Genomic DNA, 25,406 nt, shown 5'->3' on the forward strand with positions numbered 1-25,406 from the left:
GACAAAGAAACTGCAACACCCAGAAGGAGCTATTCAAATTTTAATTTTTTTTTGGTAAAACAAGTATAGCAAGGAGTAAATGATTGAAATTTGGAAGAAAAACGAAGGTTTTACATTTTTTTTTAATAAATTTTTCAATAATGTGTTTGTCCACCGGTATTATCTATACACTCCCCAACACGCCTAGGCATTCATGCAATAAGATGGTCTATTTCTTCTTGAGGGATACTATCCCCAGCTACCTGTACTTCATGTCTCAGAGCGGCCAAAGTCCGTGAGGGCTGGGGTAAATTTCCAAACCTTCTATCAATGATGTCCCAAACATGCTCTGTGCGCGAAAGATCGGGGGAACTGGGCTGCCACGGCAAAATATTCACATAGGTCGCTTCGAATAAGTTTGAACTAACTCTGGCAACATGAGGTTGGGCATTGTCTTGCTGAAATATTGGAATCTCGAGCCGGTTAAGGTAAAGGGGAACATATGGCTCCACTATTTCTTGAAGGTTACGCAGCACTGTCATGTAACGTCGAATAAAGACTAAAGATGATCTACTTGCATGTACAATAGCAACCCATACCATAACGCCTACTGTCCGGTGTACATGACGCTCAACATCAAATTGAGGTTCACGTCTTTCTCCCCGACATCGTCTAACCCTTATTCAGCCATCATGTGCACCCAAGGAGAATCGAGATTCATCAGAAAAAACGTCCTGATGCCATTCCACATTCCAATGTTGACGTTCTCTGCACCACTGTAATCGTTGCCGACGATGCTCAACCGTCAGGGGTAACACAAGATGAGGTCTATAATGCTGCAGTCCAAAAGACCTAATCCGGCGGTAAACCATTCGGACCGTTACAGGATGGCCTTGTTCTCCTAACCACTCATCAGCCAAAGATCGAGTTATAAGTTCTAGATGTCGATCTTAAAATTCATTAGTGCTCCTTCGACGTCAGGTGCCTACTCTTCTCCGATTTGCGCATTATCAAATCACGCTTGACAACATCCCATAACAGTGGTTGGATTTCTGTTCGTAAGGTTAGCGGTTTCTCGAAATGACAACCCCGTGCTCTAGGCATTTTAAAAACAACTAAACATCGACTTTGGATCTCCTCGAACGGCTGGTTGTAGTAAAATTTAAAAAACTTGCAAAAAACGACAACAATATTCAAGTAACAAAAATTGGTTACATGAAAAAATATTCACGAGTTTTTTTTCTCCAAATTCAATCATTTACTCCTTTCTATAGTATCTATGTTTTACCAAAAAAATTAATATTTAAACAGCTCCTTCTGGGTGTTGCAGTTTCTTTTTCTGTTAGTATATATCAGAAACTAGGTGACTGGAATCAGCTCGATGCCCATCTAAACACAGTTATCATTTGTCCGTTCACTTATGAATCACCCTCTATAATTTATGGAGGAACATTCTCGTCTCACATTCAATTCAGGAAATTCAGGATATTCTAGTCGATCTAGTGGTCTTATAATTAACACTAATGCTTACTGATGTTGAAACAACCATTGCTATGGATCAGAGTCTAGTGGATAGGATCGAGTAAACTATAACCTCTTAACATTCGATACCGAGAATCGGTTTAGTCTAGTTACGTAATTTGAGCCTGCTAATAGCCATAAGTATAATTTCATCGAGCTGGCAATCCAGAAATCCGTTTCGGAAGCAGCCCTGGGCTGTTCACGGCATCTCCCGAACGTTCCAAAGGTTGAGCCCTAATTTAATTTGAATTCTTTCCCGAATCCTCCCTTGGGGAAATCGAAAATTGCAATTTTCCACCTTGAAAGACTGAAGCTTTGGCAGTTCTCCTTGAGGGCCCTACCTTCATTTTCTTTTATTTTTCTCCACTTTTAATTCGAAACGTTTGAGCATAATTTTTCGCACCGATCTCTAATTTTACGCCCCAGCAATTCCATTCACCCCGTAAATTCGTTGGAAAAAATACAATACATCCTAGCAGGGAATAAAACGTTTCATTCAAAAAAAATGTATATAAACAATGTAATATTGAGTCTGACTTAGATGCTATTGGGGCCGTAAAAAAATTCACATTTATACAATGAGCTTTCAAGAAAAAAACCAACAATGAAGAAATACTGTTCGTACAAAATTTCTGGAAATAGAAAGGAAAAGGCGAAAGAAGTACCTACATTTTTTCAATAGCAGATTATTTATTATAAGACCAGCAAAGAACCTTTGCTTAAACGTTTCTTGAAGACAAAACACATCTTACGCTTCGCGTCGGTAGACAACAAACCTCGAGCTAAGATCTAATACTTTTCCCTTTTATAATAAATAATTAATTATTAATCATTCAATGTATATGCAAAGATTTCAAAGTGATATTCTTAATTTTTCAATTTACCTTTGGATTTTAGGACTTAATTTAATGGAAGTAGGTAAGCCTCATTTTTTTTCAAGCATTGTTTCGGCACTGGATAATACCATAGTAGAGGGTGTTTTTTTCGAGGTATAAAACTTCAAGTTGGCATAACTGTTCAAGATGGCAACCGATTCAACAGCTGTCGAGTGATTTATTCTCAGTTTGGTTTGGCAATTCATCATGAATAGACTCACGCCTGAACAACGCTTGCAAATAGTGCAATTTCATTTCGAAAATAATGGTTCTGTGAGGAATACGTATCGCGCACTACGTCCATTTTATTTTGTTTAGCGATGAAGCGCACTTCTGGTTGAATGGCTACGTCAACAAACAAAACTGCCGCATTTGGAGTGAAGCTAATCCTCAAATGTATGTCGAAACACCATTACATCCAGAAAAACTGACTGTTTGGTGCGCTTTATGGGCTGGTGGAATCATTGGTCCGTACTCCTTCAAAAACGATGATGGCCAGAACGTTACAGTCAATGGTGATCGGTAGAGAAACATGATTACTAACTTTTTCATTCCTGAATTGAACAACCATGACGTCCAGGAGCTGTGGTTTCAACAAGACGGCGCAACATGTCACACAGCTCGTGCCACAATCGATTTATTGAAAGACACGTTTGGTGACCGTCTAATTTCACGTTTTGGACCTGTGAATTGGCCTCCAAGATCTTGCGATTTAACACCGCTAGACTACTTTCTGTGGGGCTATGTAAAGTCATTGGTCTATGCGGATGAGCCACAAACCCTTGACCATTTGGAAGACAACATTCGCCGTGTTATTGGCGATATACGGCCACAAATGTTGGAAAAAGTCATCGAAAATTGGACGTCCAGATTGGACTACATCCGAGCCAGCCGTGGAGGTCATATGCCAGAAATCATATTTAAAATGTAATGCCACAAGATTATTTTGCGGATAAATAAAATTCATGTCAATCGAATAATCCATCGTTGTTTTATTGCAATTTAAAGTTATATAGCTCTAAAAAAAACACCCTTTATAAAGAATCCTTTCCTTATACTATGATAATACCTACGATGTAAGTCATATAGAACACCTACATGGCATTTATGAACAACTGAAGGACTAAAGTCAATTCCTGGAAAGTTGAAGGTGGGTTTTGGGGATTGGATATTACTCTCCCTAAGTATATGAGATTACCTGCTCAATTGGATTCATGTCTAGTGAGTTTGCTGTCCAGTTCATTCTCTGGATATTCCCTTGAAGAATGTTTTGAACACTTGGTGTGTGGTGTGGTGGGACGTTATCATCTCGATAACTGAAATAATCTCCAAATTCGTTGGGCAAAGGAAATTTTGGTTCAATGATTTCCTACGTAGATGGCACCAGTCATCGTTCATTCAACGATAATAAAAAGTCCAAAAAAGAACATCGCGCCATTGTGGTAAGAGCCAGTCTTAGTGGTATTCTGCCCATTGCCGACGGGTAACTCTATGTCCAGGTGATAGCCGATGTACTTTTAGAGGTCTTCTTGTCCTTGAATTTGAGCTATGCAACCATCTCCTTATGGTACTGGTTGAGACTACCCGTCCATAGGTCCTTACTTCGAAGGTCTGTTACAGATACCGTTCGATTCCTTCGAGTAAAATTTGTAATATAATGGTCTTCACTTGTCGATGTTATTCTCTGGGTTGACCAGACGCCGGTTTCCAGAAAAGGTCCCTTATGCGCCTTACTGAATTAAATGGAATATTGGTGATGAAAAATGGATCTATTATAACAACTCAAAAAAAATAAATAAATAAAGACAAGGGGACTGCCCGGTCAAGCTTCTGCGTCATCGCCTCTATTGAATATATACGCTGCCCAGTTTATGCTGTGTATTTGGTGGAATCAGGTCCGTGTTAGTTATTATAAGCTATTGGAACCGAGTGGAACCATTACTGGGCAACGGTATCGACTTCAATTGATGTGGTTGAACCAAGCAATGCGCAAAAACGGCCACAATACGAACAAAGGCACAATAAAGTGATAGAGCTCTACCACAAAGTTAGGAACATTTGTAGCTTACAATGGCCACGACGATGAATGATTCATTCGTAACCATTTTTTCACAATAAAGTTGAATTTTATAAAAAAAAACTTAGCGGGGACTTATTTGCGTGCCTTATACATTCGTCGGATTGTTCATCAGTTGTAATATGTATTGATGTCAAAAAAACCTAATTCAATCGTTCAGAATGTGCTATAGCAGTAATTATTCAAACAACTCATTGTTTACTCAATAGAGAACGCAAAATATACTACAATAATGAACTTCCATTTTCCATTCTCGTTCCTATGTATAAAATTCAATGCGATCTAGTTCAGATGTATTATTCTAACAACGTGATAATACTCGTAGTTGACAACATTGAATTACCGTGACGCTCTACGAAAAACACTTTACTCGATGAAAAGGGTGAAACCGCGAGTCAACGATGTTAAATAAATGAAATTCGAATGCAGCCAACCAATCGAAATGAACAATTAACTGCCTCGCCCTGTGGTTCATCACCGTTACCAACCTAATTTCGAATTCACTGTAGCTTGGTCTGAGGTAAGAGAAGTTACTCAATTAATCAAAACGAGGAAGTTCAGATCTAAATAATGCCAATTACCCTGAAGGATTACTCGGAACACTTACCGATAAAGTGGATTATTTGTCAAGTTCCTCTTTGGGGGATGTAACAACAAACAATTGTCTTCTATTTGTGAAGACGATTCCCCGTTCATCGTTTATCTGGAATACTACAGTTGAAGGCTGGTCTTTTGTTATAGGAGGATGATGAATGTTTCACTTTTAGGGAGAGGAAAGAATAACTCAAAAATAGTTCACATCGATCTTCGATGATATATCGCAAGCATTAAGAACTACTGGACGCAACCATAGATTCACCCCTCCATTCATTCTGTGCGAAAAAAAAGTTTTATTTTTGAATTTTTGTGGATTAACAAGTTGATCAAAGCAAATTAGTATAAATATTTTCGACTGTTGCATTTTCTTACTCTCGTATGGATTAAAAATTTACTGGAATTCAAAGACGTCGAAAAACCCAACCTCATCAAAGTTACAACTTACATTAAGGGTAAAATTGTTTCCTATCGAAATATTGGTTCAGCAAATCTCGAAATTTGTCGACTGGTTAATATTGTATTGTAATGACATTAAGGGATTCATCAAGCCAAGTAGCTTGATATTTTAACTATCTACTTGACTTGAAAATCAAGCTCGTGAAAAATTACACACTTGAACTTGACTTGACTTGAGACATTAATTGCTTGACTTGATACCAAGCTACTTGATATTGCTTGAAATTGATAACCACGAGTCGCACGTCATATATTTTTGCGCGCTCAGACAGAATAAGGGGATTCCCCGAGCTCCAAGATGACTGAAGCGATCGCCAGAAGGGGCGTAACTAGACTTGACTAATGGAGGCCTTCACCCCCACTTTGAAAAAAAAGAATCTTCAAATTCTTATCAAATTGTTAATCAAAATTTTTTTGATTTCTTTTAATCAACCAAAAACCCTCCTCATTACACCTATGATTCCCAGTGTGACTTTTTTAGTAGTTTTACCGCATTTCTAAGGAATTTTTATTAGGCAGAAATTTGCTGGTAGATTTTGGTTCTTTTAGAAATCTAACATTTTGAGTATCAGCTCTAGTGACGGAGGAACGAAGGTACCGAGACGGTTGGGAATTGGGATGCCTAGACTGTTCCTATAAATCAATTCATTGTTCATTGAGGATCTGCGTGATTCTAGAAGAATCTACGCAAACATAATAAAATCATAAAACTTCTTTGGCGGCTGTCATCTGAGAACAAATACAAAGGGTGAATCTGAATCTATGAAGGGTATCTCCAAACCCCTGGGAGAAGGCGTACCTCGTAACTTGGCTCGAGAACAACTCGCCAAAAATAAAAGTGCTTTGCAAGGTGGCTTCTCATTTTCTCATTAATGTTACACTGCACAATGCTAAAAATCAAGTAGCTTGATCGAATTCTAGTACTTGATAAATAAATACTTGACTTGACTTGAGATTAAAAAACTACTACTTGACTTGAGCTTGACTTGATGTCAAGTCAAGCCGTGAATCCAAAACGACATTATTGCATTATCGTGTTTGGATATAAGGAGCTATAGGAACACGAAGAAGACCAGCATAAACCACAGGCAGTCAAAATGACAGCTAGCTATAAGAGACCATTTGCTAGTATTCATCAAATCTATACTTGTTTGGATTTAAATCCTTTTCCAATTTTTACTATCCTCCATATACTCTAGTCAATAAATACACAACGTTCAAGTTGCTTGAAACGAAGTGCAACTAGCAAACATCTTTCTAATTTAGTCAACGCCGAATTATACCTCACTACCAACAAAAAAAATGAACTAAATTATTCATATTTTGCCTCGTATCTATCCCATTAACGAACAAAACCGCAGAATTCGAGATCCAAACCTATTCTGAAAATTATAAGTTTCTAGGTTTCTCCATTCGAGTGTTAATAAGTTTACGGACAGACAGAATTGCATTTGTCTATCTTCAGTGAGTCGAATTTCAACGTTCAAAACAATTATTGGCTAAAACAGGGCCGCCACCAGGAGCGGCATACCGGACATTTTGCCGGGGCGCTAAATTTTAGGGGCGCAAAGTCAGTTAAAAAAAAAAGACATACTTTTTGACATAAAAATGACAATACCACTCTTTGTATCAATTGCCAAGCGACAATTTTATTGAAATCGAATAGGCGCTCTCAACTGAATATGAATTCAAGATCTGCGTCGTCTTTTTACTATAAAGCCTCGTACATGATAAGGTGATTTCAAGTTCAAAAATACGATTTCATATAAAATTGAAAAGATGCCTGATAGAAATAACAGAGGCTCCTTCTAAGAAAATTCAGATAAATTAGGCAAAGCAGTGCGGCGAATTTTTTTTGCCGGGGCGCCAAAATGTTTGGCGGCGGCCCTGGCTAGAAATTCTCTTTGTTCGGGGAAGGAGCGTTAACAAAGTTTATAAGCTAAAAATGGAAAAATATATCTGTTTAAGAGAAGCTTCACAAAATTTCTGTTTTCTCTTTATTAAAGACCGATATGCTGTATCTTGAAAACAAGTCATAGGATCGAGTTGGGCCCATTGACTTTCTTATTCAGGAGGCCATATTCTACAATATACGAAAAATTTAGAAAAATTAAACAGTGTCAATTTTTTCATTTGACTGCTGCCTGCTCTTTCTTGTCCCTGTATAAGTTGTATGAGAAGCTTTGAAAAACTCAGACTTCTTCCACGTGCTGTTGTCAAAAACTTTTCTGTTCACAGTCAATTACTACTATGTCAAATTCAGCTCTTAACGAAAGTTCATGGAGATATTTATATATTCCAGCCACTTTTCCAGTTCATCAAAATTGTTCCCTCGCAATTCTCGAGATACCAAATTAAACTTCCATAAAATAGGGGATCATTAAACTGATAAGCCGCGAACTGCGGCAAAATTTTCGGTTATTTGGGAAATTCTTTTTACCAACCCCTCTCTATAATTTCTTTAGAATATTTATGGCCTGATTCGTTAAGGGGTTCCACTCGACTTGAGAGCTAAGCCAAAAATTTATAATTAAGATCAGATTTGAGCTTCCGCAGTTATCTGGGAAGTTTCATAGGCCACTCCGTCCATAAATATGGTAATCCTTTATATTTTCCCCTCGATTCATACCCAATCGGAAGAATTTGCAAATTATCACCGGGAAAATGAGTTGATCTGAAAATTCGTGGGGGTCTTGCCCCTATTTGACTCGATTTTACTCATAACCTTCAACAAAGGAGAATTTTTCCACTCAAATTGCGCTTTGCAATTGCAATTGGTGCATTTATGAAGACCACTGACATCAAGTCAGTGCTTGCCAGTTTTTTTTTTCATTATTCTGCTCAAATTTTCAGGTTCTGGCGCCCCTATATAAAATTCTGCAGATAACTTGGAATTAATATTACCTATTCATTCGGTTCTGTAGTCTTTGAAATATTAGATTTTTGTTTTTCGATATTCTTTTTGGTTAAGCTATACAAACGAATGTTGCAAAAAGCTTGAAATATGTAGAAATGCAAATCTCTACCTGATAGAATCTGTAATCACGAAAATATTCAATATTTGGCTTCTTTTTTTTTAAATTTATTTATTTATTCATTCATAACAAGAACATATACAGGTAAATTATCTAAATCTAAATATCAAATATATCTAAATAAAAATTTTCTGAATGTTCTGATGATGTGAACAGTTTTTCGATATATTTCTTGATATTCTTTGGTTCTTCTGAATGTATTAACATGCAGTTTTAAATTTATCGGAGCTCAGAAATTAGAAGGGCTACATTTACGGCACTCCTAGTCTGATTTTGCTCAACTGCGTTTGAAATCCGAACCTAACCTGAAAACTTCAAGTTTTTAGATCCTTCAATTCGAATCTTATCGCGTATACGGCCAGACGGACGTACAGAATCGAATTTGAGGACGGATTCGTCATCAGAGTTACGAACCTTATCGTTTGAGGTCATTCCTCACTCTCAATTGAAATAGCACACCCATTGTGACGAAATAATAGCAATGCATGTTGAAATGGTTATTTTCTCACAGCTTGAGAGGAAATTGAATTATTTTATCATAATACGATTAACACTATGGTGTTTACCTACCGTGAATTGTATGAGAGTGCTGTTTTTCTTCGAGAACTAGCCATATAATGTAGTAACAATGAATGGCAAACATCATGATGACATTATATGAGAAACCAGTTCCTTACGCCTTTGACCACAATTGGTTACAGCAGGACAATTTTGCACAAGCTCTTTCGTGATCATGTTATTTCCTAGTTTGGTGACTAGGATTAGATTAGAGGAGGAGTGAAAAATCCCCCAGCATCGAATGCACCTTGACCTGGCGATCTATTGTGCATCCCCGCGCTGTTAACCAGTCCGGCAGTAATGTCTCAATGAACTTTATTACCTTACTGGGAGCTACATTCATCACTTGTTCCAAGAGCTAAGATGTTGTAGCCTTTTCCGGTGAACAGCTTCACATTCGCATATCAAGTGTTTGGCTGTCTCAGTGGCTTCTTGACAGAAACGGCATGGGTCCTCAGACGCTTTTCCCATGCCTCTCAGATGATACCTTACGGGACAATGTCCCGTGAGTGCGCCAGTCTGCTTCCTCAGTTCCTGTTTACTGAGTGAGAGAACTTTTTTTGTCCAGCTGGTCGAGAAAGAGAGAAGTGACTTGGCCTGTCTTCGACCATTTATTGTCTGCCAGAACACAAACTTCCTCTTTTGTTCCTATTCCTTAACTGCTATTGCTTGATGACTGGCTGGTAAGCCAGAACTATGACTCAACTTGTGGGGAGTCAAGCGCTAGTAGGGCTGCTCTACTTTCGGATGATGTATTAATTTTTGCTCTTCAGTAGTTGCGCCCTATAACAAGTGCAACGCATTCCCTAATGCCAAGGGTTTCTGCCTGGAACACCTAAGGGAACTGGTGGCACCCATTGGTATGGGTTTCTGCAAGGATTAACCATTGAGCTCTTGAATTCAACAACTTTGAAATTTTGCCTACAGGATGACTTGAATTTCATTCTACGATAAAATAATCTTTTTTCATTGAAACCCTCTAAACTAATAAAAACCAAAATATGTTAATTACATTATAAGATGACCTTCAACTTGAGAAATTGAGTTCATTTATGATTGAATTTGCAATTTTAGAAGTATAATAAAAAAGCTTCAGCTATTTCAAGATATCCTAAGGCTAAATTATTCCTCATTCATTTGCACTTCACTTCGTGTTCAGCGAAAACCCACGTGAAACCAACGCAAAAAATTCACTTAGTTAGTGTCTTCCCCCTAGAACCTATAATATTCAAGCGAAAGGAGTATAACATAACGCTATAAGTCTCAAAATTTCACACCGAACCGGTTAATTTCATACATAAATTTCCTAGTTTAGGCTTCCACCAACGTTAATTATTCCAGTAATTCGCGTGAAGAGAGAAGATGATACCGTTAAACTTAATTTATTTCTATTATAGCTTCATGTTTCGTGAAAGATAAATTGTACACAATTTAGCCGTCTTTACATTCGTCTTTTTAGGGTTAATTATAAGAGAACTCCTTCGCTCTGATTACTTGCTAGATCAGACGGAAGGTAACGTAGGGAAAATTGTCAAATGAGAAGTGCGACAGAAAAAATTCATCTCACTCTCTCATAGGATTAAGGGTGATTCCCGAAAAAAAGTGAAATCATGATTTTCTATATTTGCGATAGTATGAGAAATATTTTGCTGATATAATCTAGTTGAATATCAGCAAAATATTTCTCAATTTTGTGCTTCAAATATGCCATGAATATGGTACAAAAAAAAGGATTCTTGACTTGCTTCAATTTTTCAACATTTTTATATTCACCTAATGATACCACTATTTTTATACTTATACGTCCAATTGCCCACAATCTTTAAATTTAAACTCATTCCGATATTTCATACATGTTTATCGATAATTATTGACAGTTTCAAACTAAATTCGCGTAACGGAAAAAGCAATCAAATGACAAATCGCACACATAAAGTAGAACTTTCAGTACCTACCAAAGGGACAACCTGAGATAGTGAAATCATTCAGACTTTTCTTGGGTACATCAAAATTTATATTAATGTTGTATAAATAACATTATTTATCAAGTGGATGTGAAAAGGTTGAAATATTATCCCTTCAATATGCCATGAGTATGTATCGTACAAAATTTGCCTTAGTCAACACTCAAATTGAATTTTTTGAGTCCAGGCCCTGAAATATTAAAAAAAAAATTTCTAGTGAACTGACAGAGATAAGCATCGTAATAATCGCGTTGAATATCAGGAAAATATCTGTCATTTCATCTACAATATAGTAGATAGATCTAAATTTTTTCGGAAATCCACTACTCACTAGTTTCAGAAATCAATCATTATCCTTCAAGTATGAGAAAAAACAACTAATTATGAATCCACACTGAAAGAGTACCGAGACAATCTTTCATTAGAGAATTATCTGTTAATTGATATCGTCTTCGATAGGAAACTGATATATGTTATTTCCCTAAGTTGCCTACCTCATTCAAAAAAACAACTTTCTAAAAATGAAAAATAATTATGAATTCAACCTCTTTATTTCAAATGTTCTCAGTAATTTATATTCGATAATATCCTTTTCTCTTTGTTCGAGCTTGAAGTTCCAGCTTCTTCGTAAACGTCGACAATATCTGCAATGGTATTCTGGCACTCGTAGAAACAATCGAAATCAAAACCTGGAACTTTCGTATAATGGTGTACGTGAGCCTATAAAATAACAATGATTGGACTATCAGTATTTCTTTATGACTTCCAGACTGAATCTTGTAGATTTGGAGAACAAAAATGAAAATAATATTGGAGTTGATGAATTTTCTACTGATAAATATTTTCCAATCAAAATCCATCATATTCAATCTTCGTAGTTATAAATTATTTAAACCAGAAATTGTGTGATCATCATTCCGAAATATCATTTGGTGAAAAAAATTCAAATTCAACTCAATTACCTTCCTCCTCAATAATTTTTCAAATTGTTGAGAAATATGACGAAAGATCTCCTTCGTTGAGGATGTGTTGAACAAAGCCATCATAGAGAACTTGGAATCTATTGGTGGTACTGAACATAAGCCGACTTTGGTACATTTCTTCGACCATTCTAAGAGTGGGGCTTTTCTCTGGAATTTATTGACATAATTTCTGATATCTGTCAGTGTATACTCTCCTCTTCCAAACAGCATGCTAGCCATTAAAAAATTAGTATCGTCTGAAAAATATCAATGAATATTCTTTTGGCTTGCAGATCAGAGACTATACCCATCGGATCTATTTGTAGTAGTTGATTGTTCTTGCTGCATGCGCTCCAAAAATTTTTTTCCCTAGTTGAGGAACTGGAAGAAATTACCTTATGGAATACATGCAAAACTTTCCTATCCCCTATATATATTCAAAAACCTATTTTCATTTCAAAAAAGCAAAATGGAACATTAGTGTTACACCTAGAAGGAATAATATCTTCAAGTTGTTTTTCAGGAAGATGGTAGTCGTACGTCAAGAATGAAATAATAAAATTCGCAAATAATTTTATCAACATATCATTCTCAAAAAATATTAAAAACGTGTTTTGGTGACCCTGTGGCCAATTTGAATAGTTCGGACAAGTTCGTGAAGTGAAGAATCGAAACCTTGTTCGTCAAGAAACAAGAGAGAAACAACAAGAACAACTGAGAATGGTGTAACTCTTAGTGTTGAGCAAAACCTGTGGGTGTGGGTTCCTCGTCGATCTTGGGAATTAGGCATTCCTCAAATGACATTACACCGTATTTTGCATAAGGACTTAGGAATTAAGGCTTTCAAAGTTCAGTTGACACACACAAGAACTCAAGCCGGTCGATCACCTGCAATTTCAAATCTTCGCTGATTGGATCATCTCCATCCACATTGTCATTGTTTGCTGCAGTTTTTTAAATGGTGGTGTGATTGAACTTTACTCATTCGAAAATGAAGCTTGTGCATCAATGATGTTTTTATGGCCGGAGTTGAAAATATCGATGATGTCGACGACGTTTTATTTCCAACAAGACGGTGCTACAATCTACACAAGCAAAGAAACAATCGCAATTTTACATGAAACGTATTCTGGCTGTTTTTCGGAGAGGTGATAACAATTGGCCACTGAGATCTTGTGATTCAATACCTTTTGACTTATATTTCTTTGGTTCCACGTGAAAGATAAGCTCTATGCTAATGATCTACAATCGATTCAAGATCTTAAAGATGGGACTCCATTCTAATGGAAACCATCTGGGAGGGTTTCAAGGACATTATGTACTCTTGTAGGAATACAAGATTCTTGTCCTAAGCATTATTTGGTAGGCTTACAATTTCGGTAATTCCTATGACCATGTGAGGTGTCTCATGAGGCAACAGTGCCCTGTGAGTAAGCCAGTGTGGAGGTAATAGAGTGTTCTCACTGAAATTATTTTTGGATCCTGCTATATTAAGGTTCCAAAGGTTTGGAGTAAATCATTCCTGAAAGATTCCGATAGAATTTTTATCTCTCGGTTTCCTCCTTATCAAATTTCAAATCAAATTCAATGGACCAGGCACCTGAATGTATGAATCATGTTTATTGGTTGATTTCAAATGTTGTAATGTTGTCTCCTGTAGATCTTTATGCCCTCAATAGGAAAAGCTGATCAGAATACTCTGGTCAATGCTGGTTCTCAAGCTATAGGGCTATAGACCTTTTAGCTGCAAAGTTTCGAAAAAACTGTGAAAATATTACTTTTGTAGCTTTTATCGCTATGTCTACTTTGAACACCCTCTAACTTGAAAACCAGCGTTGACCAAAGTCTTCTGATCAACTTTTCTTATTAAGCGCATAAAGGTCTACCAAAAAAATTTGAAATGAACCGGTAACCATTCTTCATAGATTCAGGTGCCTGGTTCTTTGATATTTGGCATTTCTTATACCAAAAAACAAATTCCAGGCCAATATCAGACGTTTCTGCTCCCTTTCTGCCAAATGTATCCAAATGATTCAGTCATTGTTCCCTGTAAATAATTAACATGGTCTATAGGATGCTTGGAGACCTATTAGTTTCTTCAAGTGTAGAGGGCATGACAGTTTCAATGAATTTACAGGGAACGAATTGCTATTGTATATAACGTAAAAAAGAAGTGTCAATACTTCGAGGTGTCGAAGATGTGTCATGTCATGTAAAGCTCGAAAACCAGACGGTGGTATCACATCTGGTCCTTCGAGAATATTCGATTTCCAGGAATCCGCGAAGAGCTTTGTGGACGGTACGGCAAAACTCTTATTGGACTAGGGGTGGTACTTTCCCCTGATATCGGAGTGATGCTGAGGATGTGGCCAAATCGGAAGAAGGGAAGGCGACAGTCAGGGTAGGTGAAAAAGTCCCAGTCAGAGAGTCAGTTTTAAGTTCAGTCTTAGTCGAGTTCAAAGTAAGTTCGGTCGGAAAGACCTCAGACGTACGACGTAAAGACGGTTCGCGGACTGGAAAAAGACGAGTCGCGAACGAATTAAAGACGAGACGACGAAACTTGAAGTAAGACGAAGGCGTGACATTCGAAGACTTTCGTAATGAACACTCAACGATAAGACGAAATTCAGTACCGTATATACTGTGTTTGTACTTTAAGTGTGGCTTTGTAAATAGATATACATAATTAAAAGTGCTTAATTGTTACAAACCCGAGCAAAGTCACGGAGAAGAAGAGGAAAGGCCAGGTAATCGAATCAAACCTCTTGGCGATCGATTAACCAAGCCTACATGTATTAGCCACATCGTGCGTGATTATGCTTCAAATCTAACAATTCTATTGCCAAAAAACTAATCTGAAGATATAATTCGATCTGGTTGTAACAACATCGAGTATAATATCGTAACACTGGACAAGAAAATCATTGAAAACGTTCTAGATCGAGAACCAAGTTCGAATGAATTGAGTTCCCGACCTTACCCCTGATATATCCGTTCTCCATCGACATACATTACCTCGACAAGTTATTCGCGTCGTAAATTCCGATCGGACTGAGGCCGGAACTCAAAAATTTCATCTTCGGAAACGGCACCATGTTCGTATTGATCTCGTTCATGTCGAAGTTCAGCTGTCCTGAAAACCGTGAACCGCTGAAATATAAACCGTCTCCTCGTTCCTCCCGAGGACACAAGTCACGGGGGCGTATAAACTCACCTCGTTACGTGCAGCAGCAATTTCACCACTATCGAATTCATATCCTGGAAGGTGCCCGCTATCGACGACCCGTATCCCGTCGTCGGGTTCGATCCGGCCAGCCTCTTGATATCGCACACCTCCTGCAGCGCCCTGTTCTCCACGGGAAAGACGCACGTGGCGTGACGGATCAGATGCTGCGTGGCCAGCATCGCGTTGTAGGGGGCCGTGATCACGTCCTCGCTGCCGTTCGGGTAGACGCAGCACACGAATCTGCATGAATTGGGGGGGTAGGCGTTTAGTCGGACAGGCATTAAAAATACTCCAGATGGTGCAGAATTTCCTCCCAAAATCATTATATTTTTCGAAAAATATCGAAAGTTTTCATATATACAGGGTGTTCTGATTTGTTTCCGACAAACTGAAACGGGTGATAGATCACATCATTTTTAGCAAAAAAGTTCCTATGAACATGGGTCCGGAAATGCTTCGTTTCCGAGATACAGGGTGTTAAAGTTGAAAAAATAATTCGCGTTTTCTTAAATATCTTTCGACTGATTCCAAATAATTGCATGAAAGTTGGTACATAGGGTTTTTTGAGGTGAGAAATTCAAATTTGTGGTCGATTTGGTTGTATTTTCTAGAGGGCGCCACTGGCAATCATTTCGTCCCCTTTAAACCGTAGCAACTTTTCTGTGCTACCCTGTACGTCATTCTGGACTAAAAAAATCGATTCCCCTGACTTTTCTAGTTAAAAAAGGTATAACTCATTTAAGTTGCTAGGGGCAACCGTTTCAGAGAAAAACGCATTTAAAGCCAAATCCATATTTTTGTAATCTATAAAACATGTAGAAACAAATTTGTAATAATTTTAAATTAAATATTTTTTAGAAGTAACAATTTAGAACAAAACAAAATAACATAATAATTTTTAAAGAAGGTGTTCGAAATGTCCACCGTTCTGTTGAATGCACAAATGACATCTTCGAATGATTGATTGTTTTACATTCAACAATTGTTGCGGCAATAGATTTTAAATGGCTATACACAATGACAGATTTAAAGTGTGTTAGGTTCAGATGTCATTAATTATAATTATAGTTAACTAAGTTAATAGCTTATCAACAAATACAGGAAAATGGTATTGGTTACCAAAGGCCCGAACGAAGCATACAAAGAAGAAATCATCTACAGAGAAATAGGATTTTACAGACCTTCGAAGAAAATAAAAACTCAGTATTCGTAAAGCATCCCAACAACGCAATATTTCAGGAAACAGAATATTCAGAACACTTAAAAACAACAGTTACATAGCATACCAATTCTACTTATTAGTGGGCAATAGAAAATCCGCATGCATTTCGCCTTAGAAATTTTCAAAATGAATTTAAATTTAATATTTGAATAGGAATAATTTCATGAAAGGATTTCGAAGCAGTCAAAACATATTAAAGAAAACGCGAAATATTTTTTCAACTTTAACACCCTGTATCTCGGAAACGAAGCATTTCCGGACCCATGTTCATAGGAACTTTTTTGCTCAAAATGATGTGATCTATCACCCATTTCAGTTTGTCGGAAACAAATCAGAACACCCTGTATATGAATAATTGATGAACGTCGATAATTCTAATGATAATTGATTCACGAAGAAACAATTTTTCTAATTTTATGAAAATTTGTGTTTCATAACCATATTTTGAAGAAATAATGTCTTTAATATCGTACTATAGAAAGGGGGTATCAGGTAATGGAATCCAAAGATCATGAAAAACTCTTCATGAATCGAAGCTTTCGACTATTATCATAGTCCATCTTCAGGGATTTATAATTTGTTAGAATTATCTTCTGAATATATATTGTCTCGTACATGTAAACTCTTAGGGTCTGCAAAATTCACGACATGGTCATTTTTGTAAGAATGCTTCTATAATCAATAAGTATGTTTTAATTTTCTACAATCCTTTCCATGTTCTTCTATTCAATTTTAATATTCAATCTCCTTTTCTTGTATTTTCTAAATAAGCTATAAGAAGTTTTAAAGGCCAAAAGGAGTTCCTGGATAAGCTTCTGCGAGGGAATAGACAAAATAGCCCCCGTAGCTAGACTTCAAAAGGCACTATCTTAAGATCACTCCAATCCAGTTGGTCAAATCAAGAAGCCAAATTTAACGATTGATCCTGCAGAGAGCCTGAGAATACTGCTAGACACTCATTTCCTGGCTCCAAGCAAATCAGCCCCAGAAATGATGACACCGTTGGGAAAAAATATAGCCTACCCAGATGGGATTATCAGAAAACTGGTAGCTTTCACCTATCAAGAATTGACTCGGCGATAAAAAGCTTTCAACCCTTCAAATCAGCGGGAACAAATGAAATATTTCCGGCCATGCTCCAGAAAGGGGATGAACTCATTATACCCCGTTATCTGAGATCTTGAAGGCTAGCTATGTGAGGGGCTATATTTCGAAATCATGGAGAGAAGCAAGGGTATTATTTATACCAAAAGTGGGCAGGAAGGACTCATCGGTGCTCAAATCCTATCGGTCCATATGTCTCACCTCCTTTCTCCTGAAAACCATGGAGAAAATAATAGATAATAACATAGGGGGAAATGTGAAGCTCCACAATTAACAGTTTGCCCATAGGGCGAGTAGATCTACTGTAGACTTTGGACTTTGGAGAAGTAAAAGGCACCCTCTCTGCAAAGAAGAATACGCTTGCAATGTTTCGTAATATTGTGGGAGCTTTTGACCACACCCTGCATGCCTCCATTTGTAATGCAGCTGAACGCAAAGGGGTGGATGAACTCTCCACTGTCGAGTGGATATCACGTATGCTTAGGGGGACCGTCGTTGGTGTCTGGAGGTAACAGAAGTGACTGTGCTGACGTTCAGGGGTTGTCCCCAAGGAGGGATACTATCCCTCCCTGCTGTGGAGCTTGTTCATGGATAGTCTTCTGGAGAGGCTTGCGGCGAGTGGCTTCAATATTCAGGAGTACGCCGACTACATAGTTGTGTTTGTGAAAGATGAGCATGAGAGTTCAATATATGACCGAATGCAATATGCCCTCACTATTATTGAGAGGTGGTGTGAACAAGAAGGACTAACTGTCAACCACTCAAAGAAAACACTGATTCCATTCACTAGCACTAGAAGATGGAATCTTAACCTCAGAGCACCGGTTCTGAATGGCCAGACTCTGAACTTTTCCAGTGAATGTGAATATCTGGATAATAAGCTCAACTAGAGGAAACATATAGACAATACCCTTATTAGAGCCACTACAGCCATGTGGGCCTGCAAAAGACTCTCTGGAAAGACATGGAGCGGAGTGTCTCAAGAGGAACTTCAGAGGGTCTCGTTTATTTACATCTCTACGGACAGCCAGGCCACGCTGGGGTCCGTGAAATCATATAACCAGGGGTCTCTACTGACATGGGAGTGCCGTAATATATAATAAAGTAACTCTACTATGGGTACCGGAACATTTTGGTATTGAAGAGAAACAAAAAAGTCGATGACCTTACAAAAAGGGCATCAAGGTTGACTCCTGTTAGTCCTGAGACCTTCTGTAGGCTTGGAAAATACCAATACAAGACAGCGATCTAACAATGGAAAAGGGAAAATGTGAAACCCTCTGGAGGAATACTCCGGGGTTTGTGGTGTTTTAACTGACCTATACCACAAAGCTCCTGAAACTACCTCGAGCTGAGCTTTGGGTAATGGTTGGACTGCTGATAGGACACTGTCGGTGCAAATTTCTTTTGTACCGCATGAGTAGGTCAGTAGATGAGATCTGCAGTCATTATGAAAAGTAGGTAGTAACAGCTGAACACATAGTGTGCAAATTCCCGGGGCTGACTGACCTAAGAACCACCCACATGGGAAAGTTAGTTCTGGATACTCGCGAAGTAATAGCCAAGGCTCCTGAGGATGTCGTCAGTTTCGTTAACAGCATCGAAGATCATCCTGGTTTTGTATGAATAGGTCAAAACAAAAGAATAAGTTAAGAACAAAAGATCAATTTGGACAATAGCCGAAAGCTTAGATTCATGAAATGAAGAGTTTCAATTGATCTTTGGATTCCATTACCCGATACCACCTTTATATTTGAAAGAATTTAAAGAATTCTTGAAGGTAATATAATGTTGAAAATGTTCAATTACTCTTAATACAGAAAAATGTACACGAAAAATTACTATAAGACCCTGAAAGCAATGAAATTTATTGGTTAACAATTCAAAATAATATATCTAGGGCTGAAATATTTTCTTCACTAGTTTGATACATATTTACATTAAATTATTTATCATACCTGTGGTGGGCTTAAAGAGTGCACACTCGATTTTCATTAAATAAAATCCAACGCTCAGAATTAAATCTGTGCTTGAAATGGATAATCTATTTATCAATTCATCTTCAATAATGTTGACTAAAGGAAATACTTTTTCCACTATTGCATTTGAAAAATGGAGGGATAGAAGAGCTAAATCAAGAATGGACATTTGTCCAAACCGTGGCTCTAACAGAGCACTTTTATCTTGAGAAACCTCAATACAAAATTTTTCAAGTCTTTTTCCAATCGATATAATGAAGTGCATCCCATTCTCTTTCGAAGGAAAAGAGGGAAGACGTACGATTCGAGAGTCCAAGCGATGGTGTACGGACTCGTCAGCATACATCTTAAATTCGTTGTTTCATAATTTTGTTCGAGAGTTGTTTATTTCTATGAATAAATAGTAATGAAGTTTAGCGAACAATTCGACATTTGACTTATGTTAAATTTGAATACTTCTCCCCAAAAAATCCCCAGTCAAATTCATCAAAAAATACCCCATGGAATATTGTCTCCTAAATTCTACCCAGCGTGTCCAAAAATCCCCCAAGTTTGGGGGAAAATACATGGCAATCCTGTTTAGTCAGGTGGGCTTTTGTATGAATTGTTCTACGCGATTGTGACGAACGATGTGGCGAAGCGATTGGTTCAATGTAATTGGCCTGTTTCTGCTGGTAATTCGCATGAATATTTAATGCTGGATCTATCTGTGAAAGCTTACGGGGCTGTCATAAACTGAATAATATCATAATGACGTGAAATTGGGCGGGAATAGAATTAATGCTCAATAAGATTGTAAACATCACCTGTAGACGTATTAAGCAAGTCAATTATGCGTGGCGCTATTAACATTAGAGAATTCGAAACATAATTAGGGCACTGCTAAGGTGTTTCATGTGCCAAAATTTCTCAAATGTTTAATGCGTCGGAAAATGAGCGGATGTAGTTTGTTCTGGAAAATAATTTATTGGAATGCCTCCTGATGGGAGATACAGTTCCCAATTCAAAAGTTATTTTCATAATTTTACTGATATTTTATAAATACAATTGTTAATACATAGATTAATAAACTAATCGCCTTTATTCATTAAAACTTTGATGGTGCATTTAGAAGCGTAATAATAGAAGAGTGGTACATCGAGTATTTTTTTTGCATTCTTTTACCTTGAATACTTCCACCTAAATCCACATTCACACAGTTTTTATCGTTCGGGGAGCGATTGAGATAATCAACTCTCTATCATACTATTTGATGAACTTCAGCATTATTGACATACGGTGACTTTTCTCCAAAGTTCAACATTAAATTCATCATCAACAATTGGTTCTAAAATATTTAGTCGCGCTTCAAATTTCTTGATTTTGTGTTCGATTTCGAAAAACCAATTTTGAAAGAAAAGAAGAAAACGAGAAATTTCAATTATCAACAGATTAACACATTGGCAATATTGTGAATTCATCTCGAAATTTCACATCACTTCAAGCAGTAAAATTCCCAGCTGTTGCAAAATGGCGTATGCGCAAGTTATTTTAATAATTCACATCCCTTGTAACTCTTGAATTCAAATTAAGAAACATCTTCTTCAAAATGTTTGTATTTTGGTTCCTTATCTCGAATAATTGGAATCATTCGATAAAAAAATGAGCAAAAATTTGCAGTTCACATTTCGAAAGATTGGAATCCAAAAATGTAATTGAAAATATTTCGTCTGTTGTGCATGGCTTTACTTGGAATCTATAAAAGCTGTATGTATATGAATGAAACTCAAACCGAACCTGATAATAAAATAATAATGTGCAAATATACAGTAAGTTAGGGGGTTCTCTGAGAAATAACAGATGTTTGATATATTGGTCGAATTATATCGTTCAGTACACATTTAGCAAATATTGATTCTACACAGTTTCACAGAAAGAACGTCTCAGTATTTCTTGGATAATTTCAGGAAAAAATGTCCTATAAACATGGCCACCAACGTTTTGTTTTCGGGATACAGGGTATTTCTTGTAGTCCTACTCTCAATACAATTTATCGAATTCTCATTGCTACAGATCGGAAAAATAAACACCAACTTATAATTAATTTATTCATCAGGTCTTACTAACCTGATAGCCGAGTGCTAAATAAAGTTTATTATTATTATTATTTTCATTATAATTTGGAATTTCCTGAGAATTTCCAGACAAGTGTTTATTTTTTTCCCAAATTTGGTAGCAGATACAGTAACAAACCGATGTTTGTTTTTACAATTTTTTCAACTACCAATGGTCCACCAAAAAAAGGTCTGGAAGAAAAAAGCGGGCACTGCTCCAGAAAAAAATATTACCTTGTAGATTTGTATTTAAAATTGACATATCATGTGATGTAAACACTAATTTGCAAAATCTATTCCAAATTTCAGTTGAATATCTTCTGATGTGTAGGCGCTATAAAAAAACTCGAAAAAAAATTAAAATTAAACACCCTGCATTCCGAAAACAAAGCTTTTGGGGCCCATGTATATGGGCCTTTTTCCTTAAAATTGTCAGAGAAATCTCTCATTTTCGTTTGTACCCCCAATTCAGGAACACCGTGTTTTAAGCTTAATTTATGTCATTTTATTATTATATCCTTCGATTTGGAATTGGATGTTTCATGCTTCGAATTCAATCTAGCCGTGTCAAGTGGAGTTGTCGAATTTTCCCGGATTTCATAAATACACTACGTTTGCATACGCTCCGAAAGTAAACACTTCAGGGATTTGTTCGAGCATTCAGACGGACGCACAAATAAAATTTTGCATACAAGCTGCGAGCTTCTAGGGAAATTTAACGGCTGAAGCTGCGATATTTTTCTCGTTTGTTCGTTCATCCAACAATACCTATGGGAGAAAATAAATTTGTTACCCTTAATCCACTTATCTGTGCCAAATGAACTCTCCTTTCCTATATGAATTCAGTTCTGTGTGATCATTGTTTCGTTCGCATAAAATCGTATCGAAATCGTGAGAAGAGAAACAATTTCAATTCAAACTATCCCAGTTTAGATAGATAATACCTATTTGTAATGCATTGAATAAATTCAAACGAATCCCATGATCCGGAGATTTTCAATGCTGTAATTCTGTAAATTTTGACATAAAAAGTACATCAATCTGAAAATTCTAACTTTTCAATCAAATAAAATTTTTTTCGAATTTTGAAACGGGAATGGTTTAAAACGTTAAGGTTCAACGAGAAATAACAATTCCGTCCTCAAATTCAGTTAGTCCAAATGGCTGTAAACATGATAAATCCGACTAGGGGTTCCGTAAATATGATAATAATAATAATCAACAATGTGATCGAAAATATGCAAAGGCGGTGTCAAGTAGGGATTCATTAAGCCAAGTAGATTGACATTTCAACCAACTACTTGACTGAAAATCAAGCTCGTGAAAAATTACATACTTGAGCTTGACTTGACTTGATTTTAGATATTTATTGCTTGACTTGATATCAAGCTACTTGATATTACTTGAGCTTGATATGCACGCGTCGCACGTCATATATTTCTGCAATCTCGTGCGCGCTAAGACTAAATAAGATGATTCCTCAAGAGACTGAAGCATTCGCCAATGTGACTTTATTAGTAGTTTTCTCACATTTCTATGAAATCTATTGGTAGATTTTGGTAGTTTCAGAAATATCTTTCCAAACTTGGCCAAAAACAAAAATTTTTCAGCTCCTGTTGAAAGACAATTTTCCAGAGCTGCTCTTACAGTTTCAAAAACCCACAATAGGTTAGGCGACAAATCTATAAGATGCCTCATGTGTCTTAGATCCTGGATGGAAAATTATTAAATCAAACAAAGCCTGGAGGTTTCTCAATATTAAGAAACTTTATGATTTATTATTTTTTATTTTGTTATGATAAATAGTGATTTAATTTATGTTTCTATTTCAAAAAAGTTGATATTTTCGGTTCTTTTATACAATAAGTTTGATAAATTAAAGTATTTTTGCAAAGGTTCCTTCTCATTTCATCGTTATATTATTGATGTGACACTTCACAATAAAACTGCTAAAAATCAAGTAGCTTGATATGATGCAAGTACTTGATAAATAAATACTTGACTCGACTTGAGATTGAAAAACTACTACTTGACCTGAGCTTGACTTGAAATCAAGCCAAACCGTGAATCTCTAGACTGTCAAACTGTGGTTGATGTTCGAGGAGGCTATCTTTACTGAACTTTATTTTTTCAATTTTTGGAGTAAACTACGAGTACTGAAAATAAATTTTAACCCGAAACTCTGAAACTTATAGAGGAATGGACAAAAAATTGATATAGATAATTATACCTTTAGATTTTCCATATTAAAAATCGATAAAAAAATGGAAACTTTTGAAACGGTCTCAAAATGTCTGAACATCCTTAACTTTTGTGGAGTAGGTCTTGTGAAGCTAATGTCTAATTTTTTTTTCACAGGTTATCTACTCTCATCAAGTATAGAGCTCCTAATGGGAGTACTTCCATACAATTAATAATTTTTGTGGATTTTAATAGAGATAGTGTAAAACCATGAATAGATGTTACCTTTCTATATTCGGTAATTGTTCATCCAATTGTTCCAATATAAAACTGCCCAAACCTGATCCGGTTCCTCCGCCCATTGAATATAGTAATAAAATTCCGTGTAGAGAATCACATCTTTCAACATATTTTGTAACAATTCTGAATATTTTATTCTTGAAGGTTGAACCATGTGTACAATATCCTTCAGCCCAATTGTTACTTGATCCTGGATAGTTTTTGACAATTCCCCTTTTGTCGAATAGAAAACCTAACTCTGAATTCGAGAATCTCGACACTACACTATCTTCCATGTCGATACATATGACCTTGAACAAAATTATAAAAAATGGATAATACGGATGAAAAATTTTATCTGGCGAGTTTCAATCACTTTCAAATTGAGAAAAGGTGTAATACCCTTGCTTTTATGTCGTTCTCCTGCAATTCAGATAAATTTAAGCACTGAAGACTCGACGGATTTATTTTGGTAGGGATGTGCAGAAAGCTGTTGAATGTGAACTTCATTTCTTTATCACTTCCTCCTGTTATGGATGTTTTAATGTTTTTGGGATGATTACTAGGAAGTATTCTGTATTCTTGTAATATTGACGGCCATAACGTTCCACCTATTTGATTCCCACACTGTCCCACTGTAAAAAAAGCACTTAAAAGTGCATGATGAGGTCATTTACACCCTACCTTGAATAACCAGAAATTCACTCATTTGTATAAACTATACTCCAAATTCAAAGCTTCAAATTCATTTCTAAACTCATAACTACATACTTCAAACTGAAATTGTCAATAATTATCGTGCTAGAAATGGATGTTGTTGTTTAGCAACACGTTTCATTTAAATGACGAACAAGTATTTATAAAAATTCGAGAAATGTGTTGACATTTACTTTTGCGCGGTCTTTCACCTTGTGCCTATTCAGCCCTTGAAAAATGATATATTTGACATATTCAAACTATAAATTTCAAATAGGTAGGATCTGTTGTTAGGGAAAATATCGGTATTTTTTTTTTGATATTCTGGTTGAATTTTTTATGGTTCTAGAGAAGCGATCAACACAGAAATTTGTATCTAACTTGAAATTGTTGTTTTACTTCAAGACGCAATATTTTATTCTGATCAGACCCTTTGTTAAAAGAATATTCTACTTGAAATTTTTGTTTTTTATGTATACCCAATTCTCAACTCTGTTTTGTGGTCTTCTAAATTTATATTAATTTTTGTCGATGTTCTTCTTTAATTTTGTGCAGGTTACGCGATCAACATGAAATTTTGAACGAAGCAATCAGGTTGTTCC

At 36.5% G+C, this 25,406-nt stretch overlaps 2 protein-coding genes across 7 annotated transcripts in view; both read right to left on the reverse strand.

Moving 5' to 3' along the window:
• LOC123674723 (Kv channel-interacting protein 1-like) overlaps positions 1-25,406 on the reverse strand; it is a 228,272-nt gene that overhangs the window by 193,366 nt on the left and 9,500 nt on the right. The gene's annotated exons all lie outside the window — the stretch shown is intronic.
• On the reverse strand, positions 11,598-25,057 carry LOC123674722 (tubulin epsilon chain-like). 3 transcript variants are annotated; one of them, XM_045609721.1, is made up of 8 exons: positions 24,793-25,057; positions 24,511-24,743; positions 24,115-24,419; positions 15,239-15,490; positions 15,040-15,174; positions 12,332-12,405; positions 12,025-12,281; positions 11,598-11,751 (listed from the first exon to the last, which is right to left on the reverse strand). In XM_045609721.1, exons 1-8 carry the CDS (start codon positions 24,815-24,817, stop codon positions 11,635-11,637), a joined length of 1,398 nt encoding a protein of 465 aa, XP_045465677.1. In that variant the 5' UTR covers positions 24,818-25,057; the 3' UTR covers positions 11,598-11,634. The 3 variants fall into 3 exon arrangements, with proteins under 3 accessions (XP_045465677.1, XP_045465676.1, XP_045465678.1); XM_045609720.1 differs by having other exon boundaries at positions 11,598-11,782; positions 24,793-25,050; XM_045609722.1 differs by lacking the exon at positions 15,040-15,174 and having other exon boundaries at positions 11,598-11,782; positions 24,793-25,049.

The sequence above is a fragment of the Harmonia axyridis genome, chromosome 3 (genome assembly GCF_914767665.1).
Source record: "Harmonia axyridis chromosome 3, icHarAxyr1.1, whole genome shotgun sequence".
NCBI classification, from domain to species: domain Eukaryota; kingdom Metazoa; phylum Arthropoda; class Insecta; order Coleoptera; family Coccinellidae; genus Harmonia; species Harmonia axyridis.